The sequence below is a fragment of the Ornithodoros turicata genome, chromosome 2 (assembly GCF_037126465.1).
Source record: "Ornithodoros turicata isolate Travis chromosome 2, ASM3712646v1, whole genome shotgun sequence".
NCBI lineage: Eukaryota > Metazoa > Arthropoda > Arachnida > Ixodida > Argasidae > Ornithodoros > Ornithodoros turicata.
In genome coordinates, this window is record NC_088202.1 from 137980326 (window position 1) to 138007802 (window position 27477).

Consider the following 27477-nt stretch of genomic DNA (forward strand, 5'->3'; position numbering starts at 1 on the left):
CTCACTGGTTGCCCAGCCCTTCCATATAATCTAAACTATGCACAAATGTAGAAGGTATGAAGCATTTAGGGGCCCACACACGCTAGGGCGACACCCTATGAAGTGCAAAACCAACATCAGAGTGAGTAAAACGTATGTGTAATACATATACTACCATTATTACGACCATCTGTGTAGCACCACGGCACCATTATTATTATTATTATTATTATTGGTGTTCCACAAGGTTCGGTGTTAGCTCCTTTATTATTTAATTTCTATGTGAATGATCTATTTGGTGTTTTGAAGTTTAGTAAACTATTTCAGTATGCCGACGACACCTGACATCATCTCAACGGCATCTCAACGTGAGGCCACTCAGCTGCTACAGATAGATGCCACTGATGTTTGTAACTGGTTCTCTAGAAGTGCTATACAGTTGAACTTCGACAAAACCCAGCTCATCTGCTTTCGCAGTCCCTACCCTTGATGCCACATGCTCTATTATTTTACCTGGTTCGCAACCACGAACGTATTCACTAACTATGAAGTACCTAGGCTTGTACTTCGATTCGGACATGACGTGGAATTCTCGTAAAGAGCGGTGAGAAAGCAGGCGAGCTGATGATAATTGATCTTCATAACGAACCCTGAGACTGGGGAAAAGACACACTAAACAGGAGTCTGAAACACAGCTGGTAAACACAGCAGCTGTGTTTTTCCCCAGTCTCAGGGTTCGTTATGAAGTGGAACTCTCAGCTATCGTATGTGTCTAAGTGACGGCGACAAACATCCTGCGTGCTTTTTTTTCCGCTTAGGTCTGTAGCTCCTTCGGGAGTTCGTAGGTCAGTGTTACATGCTCTGAGTTACAGTACATAACGATATGGAATAACATTGTTCGTACATTGCAGTGAACCTTGGAAAATTAAGGTTAACAATATTCTTAGAAGCTGTCTCAAAGGTGTTGCTTTTTTCGGGTTACACCCGATTTCTCCCCGAATTACAGTCACTATGAAATCCTCAAGTGACGTTTCCACTGAAGACGAACAAAGGTCGCCACGTGTGTCAGCAATACACCCATGTGTGTCAACACTGTCTATGCCTTCGGGGATTACCGCTGGAAGGTCACTATCTCGCAAAAAAACAAAACAAAAAACATCAAATGAACAAAAAAAGAGAGATTAGGAAAGGTCTTAATAGGCAAGAGGAGAAACAAAAACACCCGATAACACCCGATTTCTCTCCGAATTACAGATTTAAAAATACCGCCCGATTTTTACCACCCGAATCTGAGAAAGGCGTTTAACCCGAAAAAGTCACTCCTTAAATGGACTTAGTAGCTAATGCGCCAGAAAAACCCAAATCAAATCAAATCAAATTATTATTATCGTCCTCATCATCATGTTTTTTATGGAGCTTCAAGACGACGAAGTCTAGGTGTAACGAGCCATTCTCCGTGGGACGAAGAAGAAGACATAAACAAACATCTCACGCCCCTTTTGTCCTGGCCAATCTCCCTTAGTGGCTCACGGCTATTATCTCATTGGTAGAAGAAGAAGAAGAAGAAGAAGAGCGATTCCATCGTGCTGTACTGGCATTGCACATGCTCACGCATTCGAAGCGGCCCAAGAGAATTCTCTGCGCTGGAGGAGGAAGCAGAAGAAGAAGAAGAATTCTCTGTTGGACCCATTCCACTGTTCCTGGTTCACTCGGCTTCACCCATTTCCAGTGGGTTCTTTGCATGACACTGCCTTCTCTGCCCCGACGCAATGGCGGTGAGTATTTTTACCGATAAAAAACAGGTATAATTCACGTTTATGTACCAGTACCGCGCCATAGCTTTGCATTTCCAAACAGTGACAAGTGTCTGGTAACTCGACAGAGCTAACTTTCACTATGGCATCATCTTCTGCCCGCAGAGTAAGAGTCAACTGATAAAGTGTGTCGTTTGCGCTCCTGTGCAACAACTCGTCATGATTAGGTCCGGCGAAGTTTATTGTCGGCTTTCATTCGCTGCCATGTGATACTTAGAACACTGCTAAAGTCGAGAATAGAGCAATTAGAAACACACAACCTGTACCAGCCTTACCTAAGGTCACTTTACCTAATCTAACCCGATCGAAATCGGCTAAAACCGCCACCTCTCCAGCGGCCCTGAGGCGGTTTCGTTTACAATTGATATTAACACAAATCTGAAACAAAGTGAACGGTGAACGCGATGAGAGGTGAGGGTCATGACGACCAGGTGCGAGGTCACGGGGGCAAGTCCACTACCGACACTGGCGCTTCCGTACGAGCAACGTCAAGTGCAACGTAAGCTCTGCATTGATTACATCTTACTTCTCTCCATCTCTACATCTATCTTCTTTCCAACGACTCTGCGATATAAGAGGTATGGGCTTAGAGGCGAATGGGTGACGGTTATGGTGCTAATCCGGGGTCGAATAGTGCCTTGATTGCGGTACCAGGTGTTATTAAATACCTCTCAGATTTGGCGAAACAAATGAATCAGTGAAGAGCAGGAAATGGTGCCAATTTAAAAAAAAGTATTATTCTTTCGCACCAAACAGAAGGTTGGTTGTGCACGAAAGATGCTTTACAAATCCCATAAGGGTATGTACGACTTAAAGGCATACGACGATTTTTGGCGGGAAACTGGCGAACTTTCTCGAACAACCCTATTGGAGAATCGGCGGGACAAACCGCAAGCACAGATTTTCATTATGGCGGACGGTGGCGCCCTGGCGGGCGTTTCATTACTCTGCGTTAAATATTGACTTCAAATTAACTGATAAATATTTTGCGACACATAGAAATGTTGTAGTGGCACGCAGAAAACGTTATTGCTGTCAAGGTATACAGTTAACCCTCGTTATTATGACCATGGTCGTTCCCGAAAATAATGCGGAATTGTCATATTAACGGGGTGGATTTGCAGAGGTTTCACTGCGTTGTTCCCCAAGAGTATGGTCGTAAAGCGCGTATGTCAGATTATCGGGGGTCATATTAACGAGAGTTAACTGTGTTGGCAATGCGAGCTCTACGAAAGCGCCCTCAGATAGCAGCCGGCAGGCGACGAGCACCCGAAACCGGGCAGGCCGCCTGACGTCATTTCCGTTCGCGGTCCTCGTGGCTGCCGTCGAACGGTCGCTTCCGCCTTTCGCCGGATACTTCTGTCCACCGCTGTCGTCGCAGATCGGTGACGTTCCCATTGTTCGCGTCGGAAAAATCTTCGTATGCGGTTGACGCTTAGTAAGCGTATAACGGTCAGGAATTGTTTGACGTCTTTTCTCCTTTCCAGAAAGCGTCCGATGCCGAGCGCCTATTAGTTCCATCACGGAAGCCCGACGGCATCTCTGCAGTACAACTCAACGCACTGTTCGCGATGTCACCGCCAAGTGACACGACGAATAGGCAAGACACGTCCGTAATTCGCAAGGTTCCTTATGGCGTCGTTCCTATCTTCCTTCTCCTCCTCCTGTTGCTCGGAGTGGCCATCTATTTTGCCGTGAAGTACGGTATCGGAACACACGACGAAAGCTACTCGTTTTGCGAGACTATGTCTTGCAGCGTGTATGAAAGAGCCTTGAATAGCGCCATCAACCAAGGACTTCACCCCTGCGACAACTTCTACAACCACGTGTGCGACGGCTGGAATAAAGGACAGTCAAAGTCCGTTTACAGACACCACATGGATTACTTCATGGACGTGCTAAGCGACACCCTCATGGCGGACGTTCCGTTGTGGGGGCAAAGCCCTGGCGACAAAGCGGCGTGCTTTTTCCAGTCGTGCAGGAAAGCTTCTCAGCAAGGACCTGGAAACTTGGAGGGCTTTAGGCAGATACTTGAAGAGAGCCAAATTGAGTGGCCCAAACTGTCCAAGCAGCCAGACGCTCTGAGGTCATTAGTTCTATTGTTCAAGATTCTCAGAGTCAGGAACATCGTAAACATCGGCAAAAGGGGGCCCGAGGTTGTCCTATTCGGCGGTGAAGACATGGTGTCCAATCACCAGCACAGGGTAGATTTAATCAGAAGCAGAAAAATGGGAAGTTACGAATGGTATTATAAACAGACACAAAGCGCTCTCAAAGCGCGCTACAGAGAGGATGAATTCGTACCGTACTCCAAGTTCGCGGAAACTGAAGACAGCATACTGAGCAGCCTACAGAACTACACCAGGCATAATTATACGGACCTGCCGAAAAACTTGCGTGATCTGGCGCTCCTGACGGAAGGAATTTCTTACGAGAGATGGTCAGAACTCGTGCAGTCCGAATACCACCTTCCCGCGGACTCGCCCGTAGATTTGAGTGGAGAAAATATTGACTACATACGCGCGTTCAGCAAGCTTTTGAGCACTGTCGGGGAGCAGTATCTTCACTATGAAATTGGCTGGGTCATGGTACAGACGTGCGCTCCTTTCGTCAACCGAGAACTTCTGGACATTTACTATGGAGACTACGACCCTATGCACCCTGCTTCGGAAGCGGGACGCGAGAACAGAAAACGGTGCTTGCTGATCACAGAAGTATTCATGGGATGGGCTATCTACAGGAAGTTTTTCAAGGGTTACGTTCCAGATGGTTCAGTAGCGGACATCCGTAATATCGCAGATGATATTGGCCATGCTGCTTTCGACAAGACCAGGATACCTGGAAACCTTAACTCGTATTCTGCATTCGGGAAAGAACTACGAAGAATAATGAAGTATGAAGACTCGTACGGGGACTCAGATCTTCTCAACGTTACCTTCTCGAACATCAGTGACATGGGTCCTTCGTTCTTCAGCAACTGGCGCGTAATCGTTGAAGATTTGGACGGGTACTCGAACAGAAGCCTTTGGCAAATGGCCAGCTCGTATTTCATCGGAAGAGCAATTGGTGGCAAGGAAGGGTACACTCTTTACGACGGAGCTGATTCAACATTCCAGCTTCCTCCTTACGCGATGACGCTGCCGCTGTACACGAGCGACATAATAGAATCTGTCAAGTATGCTGCCTTAGGATCTCTCATAGGCTCTGCCGCTCTTACGATATTGAAGTACAATACGTCCAGAAACGATAGTGATGCCTGCATGAAGAAACCTTTTACGAATGACGAGGAGGCGAACAAGGCGGTTCTGGACGCTGCTGCTTCCGTTCGCATAGCATGGGACGCGTATCGAGGTTCCACGCGCTCTCGTCACGACGTCAGACTTCATGGTGCTCCTGGCTTTTCTTCCGACCAAATATTTTTCGTGAGCACGTGTTATATTCTATGTGGGCAGCCCGTGGACACGTACCCAGACGTCCGGTGCAACGAGGCTCTCAAGAATCACCCGGACTTTTCCGGAATATTCTCCTGCGACTGGAATGCAGCAATGAATCCTCGGGAGAAATGCACGTTATTTTTAAACTAGTCAAATGCATTAAAATGAAATGCATTTAAACTAGTCATTTTCTGTGTTGTGTCTTTACTGAGTGATACTCCTAAAACGGGTACTGTCATTAGACACTTCACAATTCTTCATGGAAACATGTAAACCTCAAATGGTAAACCGGTAAATGTAACTCATAAAAAAAAAGGAAGAAAGAGTGGCACAAGTGAAAATTGGCGCGCGTATATGGCATCGAAGTGTCAGATTTCACTCGTAGGCAGCTGAACGGGCTACAGCCCTGCTCACGGCATGATTGACCAGGTCCGTGTCAGTGTGCACGAGTGAAGCAGTTGGTCGAAATCGACGACTTCTGCAAAGAGCTTGCACCCGTATTCTCTACTCCGTATTGCGATTGGCTGCAACGTCTGAGGATAACGCTCAGGCAAAAGAATGGGCTTCAAAACGTCATGGGATTCGTGGTCCTCCTTCGGTAATGCAGAGGCTTCTAGTAGTAGTGCAGTACAATAAGCACCTTAGGACCCTCGAACAACATGGACTGGTAGCTGCTGCTATCTGTGGGTATCGGACAACGAAGAAAACGGAGACGGCATTAAAAAGGTGATTCCAGGTACTCTTGACATTAATGGTGCCTGTCTACCTTTACGCTACCTTTTGTGTTGTCCGGTGTTGATTGAACAAGTAGTGTTTAGTGTCGCCGGTGACATCAGATATTATATACCCCCCGAGTTGCCTTATTCTTTCTACATCAAGTAAGACGGCAGAATCGCGGTGGAGGGATGAAGCGCCTTGTTTCCACGCTGCGCATGTCTACACATGAAGTATCGAGTGTACGGTGCACGAGCGACAGGAGGCAGTTAACGTGATTTAGCTGAAAATGCAGAATCCGGAACAGCAGCTACACGCCAGAAAGCAAGCATAACCAAGGCGCAATGTGGGGTGTAATTGTGTAATGTAACGTAAACATTTTCCCGCTATTTTCCCCCTACTTATACTCTCGGCTTTCATGTATATCGTTGTTCAATGTATATCTAGCGACTGTAGGCCATTAAATTCCTCCAATTAGCCAACATGTGTCGTAAACGTACACAACAAGTTGCAGCCAAGGTAATTGGTGCTGTTCCCGACATTAAAACTGTATAGGCAGGTTTGGGATAGGGTATACTGATGCGCTTTGTGGTCCCAAATATCCGCCAGAAGTATTTACCCTCAACGGAAAGGCAAAGACGTAGAAGGGCAGTGAAGACCGTAGCTGAAAAACACGAAGACAAAAAAAAAAAAAAAGACAAAAAAAAAGAAACGCTGAAGACGATCGTAGATTTATTATGGTACAAGCTTTCGGACGGAGTCCGTCCTTCATCAGGTGCGATACATTTGACAGGCGGTACAGACAGGGCGCACCTGATGAAGGACGGACTCCGTCCGAAAGCTTGTACCATAATAAACCTGCTATCGTCTTCAGTATCTTCTTTTTTTTGTTTGTGGCTCAACATAAATGCTTCATCAACATCTGTTTCACATCCTACTAAACAGAGAACGAAGGCGGTGTAGATGGTAAGTATCCATAGCACGTATGCAGCATGAACGACACGGGCGACTAACCTTCAACTAACAATTAACTAGCATTAAGACATAATACAAATTAAATGCAAACAAGAAAGTAAACGGTAGATCAGGAACAGACAGTGTCACTGCGTCAGCAAGTCCTTCTGTTAGTCTCTCTCCTGTTGAAGTCGGTTACCTTAGCATGACGCACGTAGCGAGCCTTGGTCAATGAATAGACACAAAAATATAATTCGCCTCACAAACTGACATGTTGACAAATGTCTTTCAAGTTCCTATACATGTGCCAAGCGCAACCTGTTCCTGATCTATCGTGTATTTTCTAGTTTGGATTTAAACGTGTGTGGTATAGCAAATGCACTTACTTGTGAGTTAGCAGCCGTCCTTGTCATTTCTTCCATCCGTGTCGTTCTTGCTACTTATACCATGGTCACATCATACTACAAAGAAAAAAAAAAAACACTTAAAGTAAAGCTTTCTTCCGTGAAATGACATTTTGTTTCCAATGCTTCTATGTGTTCGTATCTCGCACGATACAATAACGTACTGTTTACCTGCTGCGATAAATACAATTAACCTAAGCAGCTGAAATACATCACCAAACGCGCATACAGTAAGTTTGCATGTGGTTGTACAGTTAAAGACCAGCCCCGTTCTTCATATTCCTCCACTCGAGTCTTTCTGTGTCGTCCGTTTCTTCTTTCTTCCCTCCCTCCCCCCAAAAAACAGGGTTTTTTTTTTTTTACAGTATAGAGTTCCTCCACCAGTTCGCCAGCATTTGTGCTATACTTTATCAGTATATCACATAGCGTTATGCGTTTCGCAAACCGTTGAAAGGTACACGTATGCACATGAAAAATTAGATAGGTTCTGCGATACTCGAAGATAATTACATTATTTTACATTACACAGTGGGACTTAAAGGTACTGTAAAGCAGCAGAGCCATCAGCACAAAACGGTGCAAATTTCATTCCCATCGGTGGTACAGTTAATTAGAAAATTAAAACTAAAGATTACGGGCAACACTGTATTAGTATTCGGAAGGGATCCGTACTCTCAGCCGCATACGGCGGTAACCACGTTGCATGCGTATAACACTGGGCCGGCAGCCGAACAGCGCTGCGTTTCTTTTTGATTTTATTTCTCAAAAGACACACTAAAAAGGGGTCTCTGCATTCCTATTGAAATATGATACGAAATAATATAGCCACCAAAAGAACAAAACGCGACAAAATAGTGCTGCATACATAATACATATTCGACACTGTTGCCCACTGCACAGGGGGTCGTTCGACACCAGGCGTCGCGCCGCTGCACAATGCCGGATTTTTAATGATAAATTAAAAATATTTAGAGAGCGTTGTCGGTCGTATGGTTCCGCATATGGGATTTACAATCAACAAAGTCTCAAGCCACGTCGCCAGCATATCCTGCTTGTCTACCGCTTTACAGTACCTTTAACTTATGAAATTCGTTGGACCACAGCACCGGTCGTCCCAGACACCAGCGGTCGCGAAGAAAGAGTACGCGTCTGCTCGAATTTATATCGGAAATACATTTTCCGCTAGCTACTTAAAATGTAGCGGTATCGGCACTCCGCTGCTGAAAAGAAAGTAGCGAATACGCTAGCGGCAGTATACTGCTAGCGCCGTTATGTACAACACTGTATTGGCATGAAGCGTTTCCGCATTTCAGGCCCACATACGCTATAGGGCAGACTTGTACGTATCTTATTGAGTACGTGTTCAAAATACAGTATTTTAAATACTTTTTCGGTATTTTGGTACTCTAGACAATACTTTTTCCGGTAAGTATTTTAAAAGCATTGAAAATACTTTCTTCGGTATTTGCTAGTCGGTACTCAAAATACTCTCCTTACTCGCCAGATCTTTTTTAGAATTCGCGCATCTGTCATTTACCCTTCTGTACGATAGGCTGGTCCCACGCTTGGCCTTGCTTGTGAATAGCCCGACAGCTTCGCCAGAAAACGGTTTTCTATTCATATTGCCAGGTGTATCTCCAGGGGACTGGGTACAAGAGAATCCCTGCATTTATTGCCTTGGTCAGCAACGCAATAAACACGGGCCAGAAATGTAAAGACCCGAGCTGACATATAGGAGGGTACTTTTGGGTAAGAACTTATCACCAAAGTTTACCAAACATTACCCGACACCAAGACCTTGCAAATAAAAGATCACGTTTATTCCTTACATTTGAACAGCCACGTTCGGAATACGCGTTTCAGTTACCGCCAGTACTAAAGTACTTTAAACAGTATCTTAAATACTTCATAGCATATTTAGTACTCGACTCAAATTACTTTGAGTATTTTGTGCTTTATTTTGAATAGTTTTTCTCTGGAGTATTTAGTATGTTGTTTGAAATATTTTTGTGCAGGATTTTGTACATGTCTGCGCTACACAATATGACGGGCAAATAAACCAACACTAGAGGGAGTCAAAGACAAAGCGTAGGTGGAACGAGCGGTTCCATCGTGCTGCGCTGGCATTGCACATGCTCACGCATTCAAAGCGGCCCAAGAGAATTCTCTGGTGGACTTATTCCACGCTCACTGTTCCTGGTTCACTCGGCTTCACCCATTTCCTGCTTCCAGTGGGTTCTTTGCATGACACTGCCTTCTCTGCCGCGACGCAATGGCGGTGAGTATTTTTGTGAATATAGTCCAATTGCCGGGAGTAGACATCTTTACTAATTTGAACCGCACCGGCTTTCAACAAACATAACAAAATGACCCGGCTTTCGGGTCCCATTCGGGTCCCATCATCAGAATGACGCTGTCCTGGTCGTCACCGGGTATTTACGTAGAAGAGGAGCGTAGCATTCTGGGAGGGGGCCTGGTTGTCGATTGATAACTTCTTTTGTTTTCTTTATGTGCCATGACTCCAGCTGTCTCCTCACCCCCCATTTGTTCTTTTTCGCCAGAATGCATGGGTTGTCCAGGTCTAACACGTGCCCTGTGTTGCGCGCGTGTTCACACAGTTCTGTTGAGTTTGTTGCTGATTTCTCGATATCTTTCTTGTGTTCCTTCATTCTTGTTCGTGTCTTCCTTCCTGTTTCTCCGATGTACACGGTAGGGCAATCTTGACAAGATACCTTGTATACAACGCCTCGTTCTTCTTCCGGTGGTGTTCTGTCCTTGGGGTGGCTTAGTACGTTCCTCAGTGTTGTCGTGGGCTTAAATGCAGTTTTAATGTTCACCTGGGAGAGCACCCGTCTAATTGGTTCTGACTGGGATCTGGGACCCGAATGGGACCCGAAACGTTAACTGTATTTTGTTATGTTTGTTGAAAGCCGGTGCGGTTCAAACTAGTAAAGGTGAGTATTTTTACCGATAAACAACAGGTGATTCACGTTTCTGTACCAGCACCGCGCCATAGCTTTGCATTTCCAAACAGTGACAAGTGTCTGGTAACTCGACAGAGCTGACTTTCACTATGGCAGCAGCTTCTGCCCGCAAAGTAAGAGTCAACTGACAGTCTGTCGTTTTGCGCTCCTGTGCAACAACTCGTCATGATTAGGTCCGGCGAAGTTTATCGTCGACTTTCCTTCGCTGCCATGTAATATTTAGAACACTGCTAAATGTAAATCACGTTTCTGTACCAGTACTGCGCCATAGCTCTGCACTTCCAAACAGTGACAGAAGTATCTGTTAACTCGACAGAGCTAACTTTCAATATGAAAGCAGCTTCTGCCCGTAAAGTAAGGTTCAACTGACAACGTGCGAATTCGAGTGGCCATCCTGCCTGTTTGCCAGATCTGGCACGTTCGCGTGGCCCTTTCCGAGCGCCAGGAATTTGCCAGCTAGCATTTTTTCCGGCAGGGCAGCGGATTGTCAAACTATATCCGCTCTCGTCACATCCGCATCGCGAGGGTGGCGAGGGCACTCATTACCTCATTGGCCCGTACGTCGAAGTTAACGTAGGTTAGCAGACGATGGAACCCGAGGGCGAAGGACCGCGATGCTCCTAGCGTGATCCAAGCGACTAAAACCGCTAGATTTCTGGCACTTGCGTTTGGGTGGCAACAATCACGTCATCCAGCGCGAGCGCCGAGCTGGCATAAGTATGGCTGCCTCGTGCTTGTCTTTCGCGGTGGGGGAGCCTTATGTCGCCATTCCATGCTGTTTTCTGTCTCTGGGATGAAATGAATCCAGGTTTAATCACTTGTAGTGATTGGTTGCAAAAATTCGTCTCCCTCGGATTGAAACCGGTTCAGTATCTGCTCAGAGACTGCCATGCGCGCTCCCTCCTGGTCATCACAGCGCCCGGCCGTGTTACTATGAAATGACCACCCCAATTCGCAAGCGAGCGTCGCAAAATCAGTTATATTTAAAGGTGGTGTTCGCGAGGAATCTCGAATTCTGAAGCTAATCTGATATGCACTTGAGATACCTTCCAAGAAGAAACATCAAAAAGTTTCGCAAAATTCGTTCGTGTTTTTTCATAAAACAGCCAACTTCCCGTTGAAACAGCCCTTCCCTGCTTCACCTGTTTTAGTGACGTAATTGGCGTTGCTGGCGAGATTCCCAATCGCCCGGCTGCATGGGGGTAAGAAACTAAGCACATGCTCCTGAAGAGGTCCGGGACCTGGTCATCATGACCAGGAGCAACATCACGGGGGCAAGTCCACTGCCGACAGCGGCGTTCCCGTACGGGTAACGTCAATGCAAGCTCAGCATTGATTACATCTTGCCAAAGGTGCATGAGAGACGGGGGCGACGGTTATGGTGCTAATCCGTGATCGAATAGTGTATCTATTTTCTTATTAATTGTGTCTCTCGAATAGTTGCGGCAAAACAAATCAGCCAGTGAAGAATAGAAGAGAAAATGATTTAATGTGATTTGTTTGCACCAAAAGGGTAGGCCGGTTGTGTAGAAAAGATCCCATACGGATCCCATACACGCATATGCAGCTTTGTGAGCAGATAACGGTCAGGAATTCGTCGACGTTTTTCTCTATTCCAGAAAGCGTCCAAAGGAAAGCGCTTATCAGGGAAGTCCGACCGCATCTCCAGAGTACAGCTCGAGGCACTGTACGCGATGTCGCCGCCAACTGACTCAACGAATAAGCAAGGAACCTCCGTAATGCACAAGCTTCTTTGCTGCGTCGTTCCTATCCTCCTCCTCCTGTTGCTCGGAGTGGCCATCTATTTTGCAGTAAAGTACGGTGTCGGAACACACGAAGAAAACTACTCATTTTGCGAGTCTACAGCTTGCAGCGTGCTCGAAAGAGTGCTGAAGAATGCCATCAACCAGAGCCTTCAGCCTTGCGACAACTTCTACACCTACATCTGCGGCCGCTGGAATAAAGGACAATCAAAGTCCGTTTACAGACACCACATGGACTACTTCTTGAATGTGCTAAGCGACACCCTCATGGCAGACGGTCCGTCGTGGGGGCAAAGCCCTGGCGACAAAGCGGCGCGTTTTTTTCAGTCATGCAGGAAAGCTGCTCTGCAAGGACCTGGAAACTTGGAGGGCTTTAGGCAGATACTTGAAGAGAGCCAAATTGAGTGGCCCAAACTGTCCAAGCGGCCAGACGCTCTGAGGTCGTCAGTTCGAATGTTCAAGACTATCAGAGCCAGGAACATCATAAACATTGACAAGAGGGGGCCCACGATTGTCCTGTTCGGCGGCGAAGGCAAGGTGTCCAAGCAGCAGCGGAGGATAGAGAAAATCAGAAACAGAAGATTAGGAAGTTACGAACGGTATTATAGAAAGACACAAATCGCTCTCAAAGCGCGCTACAGAGAGGATGAATTCGTGCCCTACTCCAAATTCGCGGAAATTGAAGACAGAATACTGGGCGGCTTATTGAACTACACCAGACATAATTATACGAGCCTGCCGGAAACGTTGCGTGATCTGGCACTCCTGACGGAAGGAATTTCTTACGAGAGATGGTCAGAACTCGTGCAGTCGGAATACCACCTTCCCGCGGACTCGCCCGTAGATTTAAGTGGAGAAAATATTGACTACATACTCGCGTTCAGCAAGCTTCTGAGTACTGTCGGGGAGCGGTATCTTCACTATGAAATTGGCTGGGTCATGGTACAGACTTGCGCGCCCTTCGTCAACCGAGAACTTCTGAACATTTACTCCGGAGATTACGACCCTTTACGCCCAGCTGCGGAAGCAGAACACCAGAACAGAAAACTGTGCCTGGTGATTACAGAAGTATTCACGGGATGGGCTATCTACAGGAAGTTCTTGAAGGGTTACGTTCCAGATGCGTCAGTAACGGACGTTCGTAACATCATAGATGATATTGGCCATGCTGCTTCGCTCGGGAAAGAACTGCGAACAACAATGAAGTATGAAGACACATATGGTGACTCAGACCTTTTCAACATTACCTTCTCGAACATCGGTGACATGGGTCCTTCGTTCTTCAGCAACTGGCGCGGCATTGTTAAGGATTTCCGCGGGTACTCGAACGAAAGCCTTTGGGAACTGATCAGCACGCATTTCGTCCGAAGAGCAGTTGGTGACACGGAAGGGTACACTCTTTACGACGAAGCTGATGCAACATTCCTGCTTCCTCCATACGCGATGACGCTGCCGTTGTACACGAGCGACATAATAGAATCTGCCAAGTATGCTGCCTTAGGATCTCTCATAGGGTCCACTGCTCTCGCGATATTGAAGTACCATACGTTCAAAAACGATAGTGAGGCCTGCATGAAGAAACCTTTCATCGACGAGGAGGCGAACAAGGCGGTTCTGGACGCTGCTGCGTCCGTTCGCATAGCGTGGGGTGCGTATCGAGGTTCTACGCGATCTCATTATGATGTTAGACTTCGTGGTGCCCCTGGCTTCTCTTCCGACCAAATATTTTTCATGACAACGTGTTATATTTTATGTGGGCAGCCTATGAACACATACCCAGACATACGGTGCAACGAGGCTCTCAAGAATCACCCCGACTTTTCCGGAATATTCTCCTGCGACCGGAAGGCCGCTATGAATCCTCGGGAAAAATGCACGTTATTAAACTACGTCAAACGTTAAAAAAGTCAAATGTCAACGAGTCATGTTTTACTTCATGCCTTTATCCAATGATGATACTCTTACAATAAAAAACTGGTACTGTCGCTTATTTTCTGCACAATTTTTTTAGTTATGTGCGAAGTTTAGGGTAACGAATTTCAGTCTAAAATTTCAGCTGTACGAACTATAGACGTGCACACGGCATGAGTGACGAGGTCCGTATCGATGTACGAGTGGAGTAGAGTCGAAATCGATTGATAAACGTGCTGAAAAGAGCTTGCATTCTGTACTGCCCATTGCTATTAACTGGGGGCCGTTCCACGCGGCGCATCTTCGTTGCTCAAACTGCTCGCAGCCCCATGTATCTCACACTATGAAACCGAAGGGCAGAGTCCCGCCCCGTATGCCGACGACACTTGACATCATCTGAACGGCATCTCAACGTGAGGCCATTCAGCTGCTACAGATAGATGCCACTAATGTTTGTAACTGGCTCTCTAAAAGTGCTGCACAGTTGAACTTCGACAAAACCCAGCTCATCTGCTTTCGCAGTCCCTACCCTTGATGCCACATGCTCTATTATTTTACCTGGTTCGCAACCACGAACGTATTCACTAACTAGGAAGTACCTAAGGCTTGTACTTCGATTCGGACATGACGTGGAATTCTCGTAAAGAGCGGTGAGAAAGCGGGTGAGCTGATGATAATTGATCTTCATAACAAACCCTGAGACTGGGGAAAAGACACACTAAACAGGAGTCTCAAACACAGCTGGTAAACACAGCAACTGTGTTTGAGGCTCCTGTTTATTGTGTTTTTTCCCCGTGTAGTCTCAGGGTTCGTTATGAAGTGGAATTCTCAGCTATCGTATGTGTCTAAGTGACTGCGACAAACATCCTGCGTGCTTTTTTTTCCGCTTAGGTAAGTAGCTCCTTCGGGAGTTCGTAGGTCAGTGTTACATGCTCTGGGTTACAGTACATCACGATATGGGATAACATTGTTCGCACATTGCAGTGAAACTTGGAAAATTAAGGTTAACAATATTCTTAGAAGCTGTCTCAAAGGTGTTGCTTTTTTCGGGTTACACCCGATTTCTCCCCGAATTCCAGTCACTATGAAATCCTCAAGTGATTGATTGATTGATTGATTCATTATTTAAAAGAAAACCAGGGAGGGAAAACAAGTGACATTTCCACTGAAGACGAACAAAGGTCGCCACGTGTGTCAGCAATACACCCATGTGTGTCAACACTGTCTATGCCTTCGGGGATTACCGCTGGAAGGTCACGATCTCGCAAAAAAACAAAACAAAAAACATCAAATGAACAAAAAAGAGAGATTAGGAAAGGTCTTAATAGGCAAGAGGAGAAACAAAAAACCCGATAACACCCAATTTCTCTCTGAATTACAGATTTAAAAATAACGCCCGATTTTTATCCCCCCGAATCTGAGAAAGACGTTTAACCCGAAAAAGTCACTCCCTAAATGGACTTAGCAGCTAATGCGCCAAAAAAAACCGAAATCAAATCAAATCAAATTATTATTATCGTCCTCATCATCATGTTTTTTATGGAGCAGAAGAAGACGAAGTGTAGGTGTAACGAGCCATTCTCCGTGGACGAAGAAGAAGAAGAAGAAGATCGGTTCCATCGTGCTGTACTGGCATTGCACATGCTCACGCATTCGAAGCGGCCCAAGAGAATTCTCTGCGCTGGAGGAGGAAGCAGAAGAAGAAGCATTCTCTGTTGGACTCATTCCACTGTTCCTGGTTCACTCGGCTTCACCCATTTCCAGTGGGTTCTTTGCATGACACTGCCTTCTCTGCCCCGACGCAATGGCGGTGAGTATTTTTACCGATAAAAAACAGGTATAGTTCACGTTTATGTACCAGTACCGCGCCATAGCTTTGCATTTCCTAACAGTGACAAGTGTCTGGTAACTCGACAGAGCGAACTTTCACTATGGCATCAGCTTCTGCCCGCAGAGTAAGGGTACATTTATGCTGCAGCATCGCTGCTGGCACATGGCACATCGCTGTTTGGCGATGACGAAACAAACACATGTATCTCTGTGGGCGCGTTCATGCTGCAGCATCGCTGCTTGCCAAAGATGCACGCCATGATCATCGCCACAACAATGCTGCCAAACATGTTTGAACATGCCCGGGGACTACCTGACTTCTGGCGATGACAGGTCAAACACAGAGCTTTCTGTTGGTGCATTTACCCTGCAGCCTGGCTGCTCGCTTATCCTCGCCGCTGCTTGCCGCTCTGCTCGCTGCACCTAGGAATGTAAACATGTTTGTCTTCCTGGTATCATTGATGACTGGCGTCTTGAAATCCGACCTGCGATTGGTTGTGATGAAGTCGGTTTCCTCCTTCCCACTTTTCCTCGTTTCCATCCTTCCACAGTGAACGCTGCTAGGCGACTGATATAGCGAAAGCGAGCAGCATCTTGAGCAATCTGCAGGGTAAACGCACCCTAGCGGTTATGCGAGCAGCGATGTGCTTGAAGCTGCAGCGAGCAGCGAGCAGCGATGCTGCAGCATAAATGTGCCCTAAGAGTCAACTGATAAAGTGTGTCGTTTGCGCTCCTGTGCAACAACTCGTCATGATTAGGCCCGGCGAAGTTTATTGTCGGCTTTCATTCGCTGCATGTAATATTTAGAACACTGCTAAAGTCGAGAATAGAGCTATTAGAAACACACAACCTGTACCAGCCTTACCTAAACTCACTTTACCCGATCTAACCCGTTCGAAATCGGCTAAAACCGCCACCTCTCCAGCGGCCCTGAGGCGGTTTCGTTTACAATTGATATTAACACAAATCTGAAACAAAGTGAACGGTGAACGCGATGAGAGGTGAGGGTCATGACGACCAGGTGCGAGGTCACGGGGGCAAGTCCACTACCGACACTGGCGCTTCCGTACGAGCAACGTCAAGTGCAACGTAAGCTCTGCATTGATTACATCTTACTTCTCTCCATCTCTACATCTATCTATCTTTCCAACGACTCTGCGATATAAGAGGTATGGGCTTAGAGGCGAATGGGTGACGGTTATGGTGCTAATCCGTGGTCGAATAGTGCCTTGATTGCAGTACCAGGTATTATTAAATACCTCTCAGATTCGGCGAAACAAATGAATCAGTGAAGAGCAGGAAATGGTGTCAATTTAAAAAAAAGTATTATTCTTTTAGCACCAAACAGAAGGTTTGTTGTGCACGAAAGATGCTTTACAAATCCCATAAGGGTATGTACGACTTAAAGGTCCAACCGCATACGACGATTTCTCGGCGGGAAACTGGCGAACTTTCTCGAACAACCCTGTGGAGAATCGGCGGGACAAACCGCGTGCACAGATTTTCATTATGGCGGACGGTGGCGCCCTAGCGGGCGTTTCATTACTCTGTGTTAAATATTGACTTCAAATTAACTGATAAATATGTTGCGACACATAGAAATGTTGTAGTGGCACGCAGAAAACGTTATTGCTGTCAAGGCATACAGTAAACCCTCGTTATTATGACCATGGTCGTTCCCGAAAATAATGCGGAATTGTCATATTAACGGTGGGGATTTGGAGAGGTTTCACTGCATTGTTCCCCAGGAGTATGGTCGTAAAGGGCGTATGTCAGATTATCGGGGGTCATATTAACGAGAGTTCACTGTGTTGGCAATGCGAGCTCTACGAAAGCGCCCTCAGATAGCAGCCGGCAGGCGACGAGGAACCGAAACCCAGCAGGCCGCCTGACGTCATTTCCGTTCGCGGTCCTAGTGGCTGCCGTCGAACGGTCGCTTCCGCCTTTCGCCGGATACTTCTGTCCACCGCTGTCGTCGCAGATCGGTGACGTTCCCATTGTTCGCGTCGGCTCAGCGGGAAAAACCGGTGACCGTGGCCGGTTTTCCGTCAAAAAATCTTCGTATGCGGTTGACGCTTAGTAAGCGTATAACGGTCAGGAATTGTTTGACGTCTTTTCTCCTTTCCAGAAAGCGTCCGATGCCGAGCGCCTATTAGTTCCATCACGGAAGCCCGACGGCATCTCTGCAGTACAACTCAACGCACTGTTCGCGATGTCGCCGCCAAGTGACACGACGAATAGGCAAGACACGTCCGTAATTCGCAAGGTTCCTTATGGCGTCGTTCCTATCTTCCTCCTCCTCCTCCTGTTGCTCGGAGTGGCCATCTATTTTGCTGTGAAGTACGGTATCGGAACACACGACGAAAGCTACTCGTTTTGCGAGACTATGTCTTGCAGCGTGTATGAAAGAGCCCTGAACAGCGCCATCAACCAAAGACTTCACCCCTGCGACAACTTCTACAACCACGTGTGCGACGGCTGGAATAAAGGACAGTCAAAGTCTGTTTACAGACACCACATGGATTACTTCATGGACGTGCTAAGCGACACCCTCATGGCGGACGTTCCGTTGTGGGGGCAAAGCCCTGGCGACAAAGCGGCATGCTTTTTCCAGTCGTGCAGGAAAGCTTCTCAGCAAGGACCTGGAAACTTGGAGGGCTTTAGGCAGATACTTGATGAGAGCCAAATTGAGTGGCCCAAACTGTCCAAGCAGCCAGACGCTCTGAGGTCATTAGTTCTATTGTTCAAGATTCTCAGAGTCAGGAACATCGTAAACATCGGCAAAAGGGGGCCCGAGGTTGTCCTATTCGGCGGTGAAGACATGGTGTCCAATCACCAGCACAGGGTTGATTTAATCAGAAGCAGAAAAATGGGAAGTTACGAATGGTATTATAAACAGACACAAAGCGCTCTCAAAGCGCGCTACAGAGAGGATGAATTCGTACCGTACTCCAAGTTCGCGGAAACTGAAGACAGCATACTGAGCAGCCTACAGAACTACACCAGGCATAATTATACGGACCTGCCGAAAAACTTGCGTGATCTGGCGCTCCTGACGGAAGGAATTTCTTACGAGAGATGGTCAGAACTCGTGCAGTCCGAATACCAGCTTCCAGCGGACGCACCCGTAGATTTGAGTGGAGAAAATATTGACTACATACGCGCGTTCAGCAAGCTTTTGAGTACTGTCGGGGAGCAGTATCTTCACTATGAAATTGGCTGGGTCATGGTACAGACGTGTGCTCCTTTCGTCAACCGAGAACTTCTGGACATTTACTATGGAGACTACGACCCTATGCACCCTGCTACGGAAGCGGGACACGAGAACAGAAAACGGTGCTTGCTGATCACAGAAGTATTCATGGGATGGGCTATCTACAGGAAGTTTTTCAAGGGTTACGTTCCAGATGGTTCAGTAGCGGACATCCGTAACATCACCGATGACATTGGCCATGCTGCTTTCGACAAGACCAGGATACCTGGAAACCCTAACTCGTATTCTGCATTCGGGAAAGAACTACGAACAATAATGAAGTATGAAGACTCGTACGGGGACTCAGATCTTCTCAACATTACCTTCTCGAACATCAGTGACATGGGTCCTTCGTTCTTCAGCAACTGGCGCGTAATCGTTGAAGATTTGGACGGGTACTCGAACAGAAGCCTTTGGCAAATGGCCAGCTCGTATTTCATCGGAAGAGCAATTGGTGGCAAGGAAGGGTACACTCTTTACGACGGAGCTGATTCAACATTCCAGCTTCCTCCATACGCGATGACGCTGCCGCTGTACACGAGCGACATAATAGAATCTGTCAAGTACGCTGCCTTAGGATCTCTCATAGGCTCCGCCGCTCTCGCGATATTGAGGTACAATACGTCCAGAAACGCTAGCGAGGCGTGCATGAAGAAACCTTTTACGAATGACGAGGACGCGAACAAGGCGGTTCTGGACGCTGCTGCTTCCGTTCGCGTAGCATGGGACGCGTATCGAGGTTCCACGCGCTCTCGTCACGACGTCAGACTTCATGGTGCTCCTGGCTTTTCTTCCGACCAAATATTTTTCGTGAGCACGTGTTATATTCTATGTGGGCAGCCCGTGGACACGTACCCAGACGTCCGGTGCAACGAGGCTCTCAAGAATCACCCGGACTTTTCCGGAATATTCTCCTGCGACTGGAATGCCGCAATGAATCCTCGGGAGAAATGCACGTTATTTTTAAACTAGTCAAATGCATTAAAATTAGATGCATTTAAACTAGTCATTTTCTGTGTTGTGTCTTTACTGAGTGATACTCCTAAAACGGGTACTGTCATTAGACACTTCACAATTCTTCATGTAAACATGTAAACCTCAAATGGTAAACTGGTAAATGTAACGCGTTTAAAAAAAAGAAAAGAGTGGCACAAGTGAAATTTGGGGCGTGTACGTGGCATCGAAGGGTAACAGATTTCACTCCTAGGCAGCTGAATGGGCTAAAGCCCTGCTCATGGCATGATTGACCAGGTCCGTGTCAGTGTGCACGAGTGAAGCAGTGGGTCGGAATCGACGACTTCTGCAAAGAGCTTGCACCCGCATTCTCTACTCCGTATTGCGATTGGCTGCAACGTCTGAGGATAACCCTCAGGCAAAAGAATGGGCTTCAAAACGTCATGGGATTCGTGGTCCTTCGGTAATGCAGAGGCTTCTAGTAGTAGTGCAGTACAATAAGCACCTCAGGACCCTCGAACGACATGGACTGGTAGCTGCTGCTATCTGTGGGTATCGGACAATGAAGAAAAGCGAGACTGCATTAAAAAGGTGATTCCAGGTACTCTTGACATTAATGGTGCCTGTCTACTTTTACGCTACCTTTTGCGTTGTCCGGTGTTGATTGAACAAGTAGCGTTTAGTGTCGCCGGTGACATCAGGTATTATACACCCCCCGAGTTGCCTTATTCTTTCTACATCAAGTACGACGGCAGAATCGCGGTGGAGGGATGAAGCGCCTTGTTCCCACGCTGCGCATGTCTACACATGAAGTATCGAGTGTTACGGTGCACGAGCGACAGGAGGCAGTTAACGTGATTTAGCTGAAAATGCAGAATCCGGAACAGCAGCTACACGCCAGAAAGCACGCATAACCAAGGCGCAATGTGGTCAACAATCGGCCAAGGCTTCAAGCATTATAAGTCTACCCAGTCCTTGGCGCGGGACATCGCCGTCTGAGTCACTTACACAGTTGAAATCCCCCAGACGCGCATCTTCCTTGCCAGGAACGGTGGTATTGGTGGTGGTGGTGGTGGTGAAATGGCTCGCCGTTGTCGGCCTCACATAGAAGCGGGCAACGTCACGACTGACGCCCCTGGGGGAATGTGCGTCCTGGGCCGGCTTCTAAGGGAACTGTGCCGACATATGTCTGAAAGCGTGTGAGGAAAAGACCAGTGTCCGCGGCTGACGTCACAAGGCCGGTGTGGGCAAAACAAATTAACAGAGAGTCCGGGACAATGAGAATAATGGGACACAGTTTGCCAGAAATTACCATTCGACAACACCTGAATCAATCTGCAATTACATACGGCAATCGGGAGTCGCGCTCGTGTGGTTGCCCACACAACAATGGCATCTTTTGTTTGTAAACGGAAAGAGGAAACGGAAGGGCTGATTAGAGACAAAGTCTGAGGCAACAAACAATACTTTGAAGAATAAGCAATACAATACTGTAAATTTTCTTGTCTGCATTACTCCAATAATTTTATTTTTGAGTATACAGGGTGTCCACGCTAAGTGTGAACATATTTTTTAAAAATATATATAACACTTTTTCCAAGATGAAATCAATTGCAATATAGCATATGCTAAAGGGCACTCCCTAGCAGGGCATTAGCAAAGTCTAAAGGCAATGTCTTAATTAACTTTCATTAATTAACTTTTTAATTATAAAAGCTACAAAGTGGACCCAATGAGAACATCTGTTCCTTTCGGTCACCTGATATCGTAGCCGTTTTCAGAACAAAAATCCGTTCCATAGATCGCCCGCAAAAAATTCGTGAAGGAACGCCATTTTTTCTTTATTTTGTTCATTGCGCTTCTTAGAAGACGCGTCTTTCTTTCACCCCCAATGTGAGAGGGAGAAAGAGCACACTATCGCCTCTCGCGTCCTGGAAAAAGATTAAAAGGAAACAGAAAATGCAACCCAAGAAAGGCCAGTTCCGATAGAGTCACCCGATACATTTGTTTTTGTTTTGTTTCCGCAAGTTAAAGCTCATCTTCGACGCATGAGGCGGCACTGTGCTCCTTCCCCCTCTCCCGTTGGGGATGAAGGAAATACGCGTCTTCTAAGAAGCGCAATGAACAAAATAAAGCAAAAAAAATGGCGTTCCCTCACGAATTTTTGCGGGCGACCTATCGAACGGATTTTTGTTCTGAAAACGGCTACGATATCAGGTGACCGAAGGGAACAGATGTTCTCATTGGGACAACTTTGTAGCTTTTATAATTAAAAAGTTAATTAATGAAAGTTAATTAAGACATTGCCTTTGGACTTTGCTAATTCCCTGCTAGGGAGTGCCCTTCAGCATATGCTATATTGCAATTGATTTCGTCTTGGAAAAAGTGTTATATATATTTTTAAAAAATCTGTTCACACTTAGCGTGGACACCCTGTATATACCAGCGGCACGGCCGAGCGGGTTTAAGGCGTCCCGCTCGTCTGTGGAAGCCAAGGTCGCGCTGTAGACTGGGAGGTGGTGGGTTCGAATCCTAACACCGGGGTTTTCCCTGGGTTTTCCGAAGACTTTCCAGAAGGACGTCGGCACACGGTTCCCTCCGCAAGTCGACCCAGGAGGCATACTAACCCTCCTCCCTGTCCCCCACTCCTTCCTGCTGGCCTCTCTCGACCTGCCCACATCTGTACGCTGCTCGTAGCTACAGTTGCCTCGCGGCGCTAACATAAATTAATAATTAAAAAAATACTGTTGAGTCATTTAAGGGGGATAGCGATCTGATAAATGGCAGAAGGGGGGTCCAGGGAGCAGAAAGTTGAGAAGTACTGCGCCACAGATAATTTATTTGTCTACGGAAAATTTCACATTTTGAGAACTACTGCCGCAGATAATTTATTTGCCTACGGAAAATCTCACATTTTGAGAACTACTGCCGCAGATAATTTATTTGTCTATGGAAAATTTCACATTTTGAGAACTACTGCCGCAGATAATTTATTTGTCTATGGAAAATTTCACATTTTGAGGACTACTGCCGCAGATAATTTATTTATCAATGGAAAATCTCATCTCACATTTTCTTTAGTGCAGCTGTGCCAGAGTTACAAGAAAAGCGTTGAAGCAGACGACGTGTGTCTCTTCCGGCTTAGATCGCGGAACGTTGTATGCATCGCTAAAGCGATTTTGAAGTTCCCCGAACACCACGTAAGAGCAGATAAAAGCTTTACAGATACTATAAGTTTCGCAGATATTTAAGCTTTCATATTGGAATTGTGGATTTTGAACTCTGGAATATCGTATAGCATATACCCATCTGAACCAGTAGCCGTGGTCCACCGCCCACAATTACTCATCTCTTACCAGCCATTCGAGTACGTCCTTCAGTCATCCAGTATCATCCAAATGATAGCAGTTTTGAAAACTTGACAGTCGCGTGTTTTACTTGCGATGCCCGGCGTTCCGGGTATTGAAACTAAGCGCATAAAGGTAACGCATTTTACCAAGAAAGCAACACAGAATTACACGGACCGATATGAACCCCTTTGGATGTCTCGTGAATTGTGGGACGATACGCCCAGGGACATCTGTGCAACAAATGAATTTTTTGTTGGATGTGTTTCTCAAAGTTGCAAGTAGATATCAAATCAAGTCAGTAATATCAAATTTCTTCCTCCCCTGCAACACGTCAGACGTGATCATGGTTTTTGTGGAGGAACTCATATTATTTGTCGTGTCATATTATTTGTCCAACGGTGCGGAGCAAAAAAATGCAAAAGCCTTATGGATTGCTCTTCTACCGTTCCTCTGAGTGCCAACGAAGAGGTCTGGACTGTCACAACTGTATTTGGGGCTGTCCATATGCAGTGTTGTACCCGCTACCAAAAACAAAGTAACGGAATACCGCTACTTCACTCAAAAGTAACGCAATACTAGCGTCGCTAAAAATTCGAAAACGTAACGGGATACCGCAACCGAATAAGTAGGGAGTTTTAGGAAATCGTAAGCTCCCTCAGATTCCGATTCCGTATCGTTGTCAGTCAATTAGATATCAGCAACGAGATGTAATAACCCTGTCATAGGAGCAGCCTTCACTGACCATTGAAACCAACGACCGTTGAAAATGCGCGGAGCGCCACCAACCGTGTCACACATCAACTTCTCAACGAGCATTGGATCCAATGTTTTCTGATAGGTTGACACATTACACGCTAGATGGTGCTGCCTGCATTTTCAATGGTCATTGATCTCAATGGTCGTTGAAGACTGCCCGTGTGACAGTGGTATTACCCACTCGAATCAGGCAATTGGCTTATCATGTTTTCAGGAAACGTTATCGTGAAACTTCTACGCTCTCCTAAAACTCTCTGATGTAACGTAAATATTTTTCCCGCTATTTCCCCCTACTTATACTCTCGGCTTTCATGCACATCGTTGTTCAATGTATATCTAGCGACTGTAGGCCATTAAATTCCTCCAATTAGCCAACATGTGTCATAAACGTACACGACAAGTTGCAACCAAGGTAATTGGTGCTGTTGCCGACATCAAAACTGTGTAGGCAGGTTTGGGACAGGGTATACTGATGCGCTTTGTGGTCCCAAATATCCGCCAGAAGTATTTAACCTCAACAGAAAGGAAAAAATAACAAAGACGGTTAAGAGCATCAGCTGTTTACTATATACATTAAAAACAAGACTTTCGTGCAGTAGGCTGCACTTCTTCAGGTTTGAGGACCTGTTACAAGATTTTTGATTCTGCATCGCCGGAAACTTGCACATTGTTTTTCTTCACGTTCTACGATGTCAACAGAAAGGCAAAGACGTAGAAGGGCAGTGAAGACCGTAGTTGAAAAACACGAAGACAAAAAAAAAAAAAAAAAAAAAAACAAGGAAAGAAACACTGAAGACGATCGTAGATTTATTACGGTACAAGCTTTCGAACAGAGTCCGTCCTTCATCAGGTGCGATACATTTGACAGGTGGTACAGACAGGGCGCGCCTCATGAAGGACGGACTCCGTCCGAAAGCTTGTACCATAATAAACCTGCTATCGTCTTCAGTATCTTCTTTTTTTTTGTGGCTCAACATAAATGCTTCATCAACATCTGTTTCACATCATACTAAACAGAGAACGAAGGCGGTGTAGATGGTAAGTATCCATAGCACGTATGCAGCATGAACGACACGGGCGGAAGAATTGACAAGGACGACTAACCTTCAACTAACAATTAACTAGCATTAACACATAATAGAAATTAAATACAAACGAGAAAGTAAACGGTAGATCAGGAACAGACAGCGTCACTGCGTCAGCAAGTCCTTCTGTTAGTCTCTCTCCTGTTGAAGTCGGTTACCTTAGCATGACGCACGTAGCGAGCCTTGGTCAATGAATAGACACAAAAATATAATTCGCCTCACAAACTGACATGTTCACAAATGTCTTTCAAGTTCCTATACATGTGCCAAGCGCAACCTGTTCCTAATCTATCGTGTATTTTCTAGTTTGGATTTAAACGTACGTTGCATAGCGAATGCACTTACTTGTGAGTTAGCAGCCGTCCTTGTCATTTCTTCCATCCGTGTCGTTCTTGCTACTTATACCATGGTCACATCATACTACAAAGAAAAAAAAACATTTAAAGTAAAGCTTTCTTCCGTGAAATGACATTTTGTTTCCAATGCTTCTATGTGTTCGTATCTCGCACGATACAACGTACTGTTTACCTGCTGCGATAAATACAATTAACCTAAGCAGCTGAAATACATCATCAAACGCGCATACAGTAAGTTTGCATGTGCTTGTACAGTTAAAGACCAGCCCCGTTCTTCATATTCCTCCTCTTGAGTCTTTCTGTGTCGTCCGTTTCTTCTTTCTTCCCTCCCTCCCCCCCAAAAACAGGCTTTTTTACAGTATGGAGTTCCTCCACCAGTTCGGCAGCATTTGTGCTATACTTTATCAGTATATCACATAGCGTTATGCGTTTCGCAAACCGTTGAAAGGTACACGTACGCACACGAAAAATTAGATAGGTTCTGCGATACTCGAAGATAATTACATTATTTTACATTACACAGTGGGACTTAAAGGTACTGTAAAGCAGCAGAGCCATCAGCACAAAAACGGTGCAAATTTCATTCCCATCGGTGGTGCAGTTAATTAGAAAATTAAAACTAAAGATTACGGGCAACACTGTATTAGTATTCGGAAGGGATCCGTACTCTCAACCGCATACGGCGGCAACCACGTTGCATGCGTATAACACTGGGCCGGAAGCCGAACAGCGCTGCGTTTCTTTTTGATTTTATTTCTCAAAAAACACACTAAAAAGGGGTCTCTGCATTCCTATTGAAATATGATACGAAATAATATAGCCACCAAAAGAACAAAACGCGACAAAATAGTGCTGCATACATAATACATATTCGACACTGTTGCCCACTGCACAGGGGGTCGTTCGACACCAGGCGTCGCGCCGCTGCACAATGCCGGATTTTTAATGATCAATTAAAAATATTTAGAGAGCGTTGTCGGTCGTATGATTCCGCATATGGGATTTACAATCAACAAAGTCTCAAGCCACGTCGCCAGCATATCCTGCTTGTCTACTGCTTTACAGTACCTTTAACTTATGAAATTCGTTGGACCACAGCACCGGTCGTCCCAGACACCAGCGGTCGCGGAGAAAGAGTACGCGTCTGCTCGAATTTGTATCGGAAATACATTTTCCGCTAGCTACTTAAAATGTAGCGGTATCGGCACTCCGCTGCTGAAAAGAAAGTAGCGTATACGCTAGCGGCATTATACTGCTAGCGCCGTTATGTACAACACTGTATAGGTGGCATGAAGCGTTTCCGCATTTCAGGCCCACATACGCTATAGGGCAGACTTGTACGTATCTTATTGAGTACGTGCTCAAAATACACTATTTTAAATACTTTTTTGGTATTTTGGTACTCTAGGCAATACTTTTTCCGGTAAGTATTTTAAAGCATTTAAAATACTTTCTTCGGTATTTGCTACTCGGTACTCAAAATACTCTCCTTACTCGTCAGAGCTTTTTTGGAATTCGCGCATCTGTCATTTATCCTCCAGTACGATTGGCGGGTCCCACGCTTGGCCTTGCTTGTGAATAGCCGGACGCCTTCGTCAGAAAACGGTTTCTATTCATATTGCCAGGTGTATCTCCAGGGGACTGGGTACAAGAGAATCCCTGCATTTATTGCCTTGGTCAGCAACGCAATAAACACGCGTCAGAAGTGTAAAGACCCGGACCCCATTCTGTGGTGCAATCGTACCGTTCCCTTTCTTTTTTCTTTCCTGCTTTGGGGTGTACCGTCTTTCTTTTTTTGGGGGTAGCAGAATTCGCTTGCGCGAATTCATCCTCCCCTTGTTATTTTATCAACCACCACCACCACCACCCGAGCTGACATACAGGAGGGTAGTTTTGGTTAAGAACTTATCACCAAAGTTTACCAAACATTACCCGA

The 27477-nt window shown here is 46.0% G+C and overlaps 3 protein-coding genes across 3 annotated transcripts; all 3 read left to right on the plus strand.

Moving 5' to 3' along the window:
* The first annotated feature begins 1497 nt into the window (after positions 1 to 1497).
* LOC135386453 (neprilysin-1-like) lies at positions 1498 to 5377 on the plus strand. Its single transcript, XM_064616358.1, has 2 exons — positions 1498 to 1754; positions 3281 to 5377. Exons 1-2 carry the CDS (start codon positions 1749 to 1751, stop codon positions 5375 to 5377), a joined length of 2103 nt encoding a protein of 700 aa, XP_064472428.1. The 5' UTR covers positions 1498 to 1748.
* A 4172-nt stretch (positions 5378 to 9549) lies between these two features.
* Positions 9550 to 13948, plus strand: LOC135384140 (neprilysin-1-like). The gene is made up of 2 exons (XM_064613358.1): positions 9550 to 9577; positions 11903 to 13948. The coding sequence occupies exons 1-2, from the start codon at positions 9572 to 9574 to the stop codon at positions 13946 to 13948; spliced, it is 2052 nt and encodes a 683-aa protein (XP_064469428.1). The 5' UTR covers positions 9550 to 9571.
* A 1628-nt stretch (positions 13949 to 15576) lies between these two features.
* Positions 15577 to 20049, plus strand: LOC135384141 (neprilysin-1-like). Its single transcript, XM_064613359.1, has 2 exons — positions 15577 to 15767; positions 17916 to 20049. Exons 1-2 carry the CDS (start codon positions 15762 to 15764, stop codon positions 20010 to 20012), a joined length of 2103 nt encoding a protein of 700 aa, XP_064469429.1. The 5' UTR covers positions 15577 to 15761; the 3' UTR covers positions 20013 to 20049.
* The last annotated feature ends 7428 nt before the right edge of the window (positions 20050 to 27477 follow it).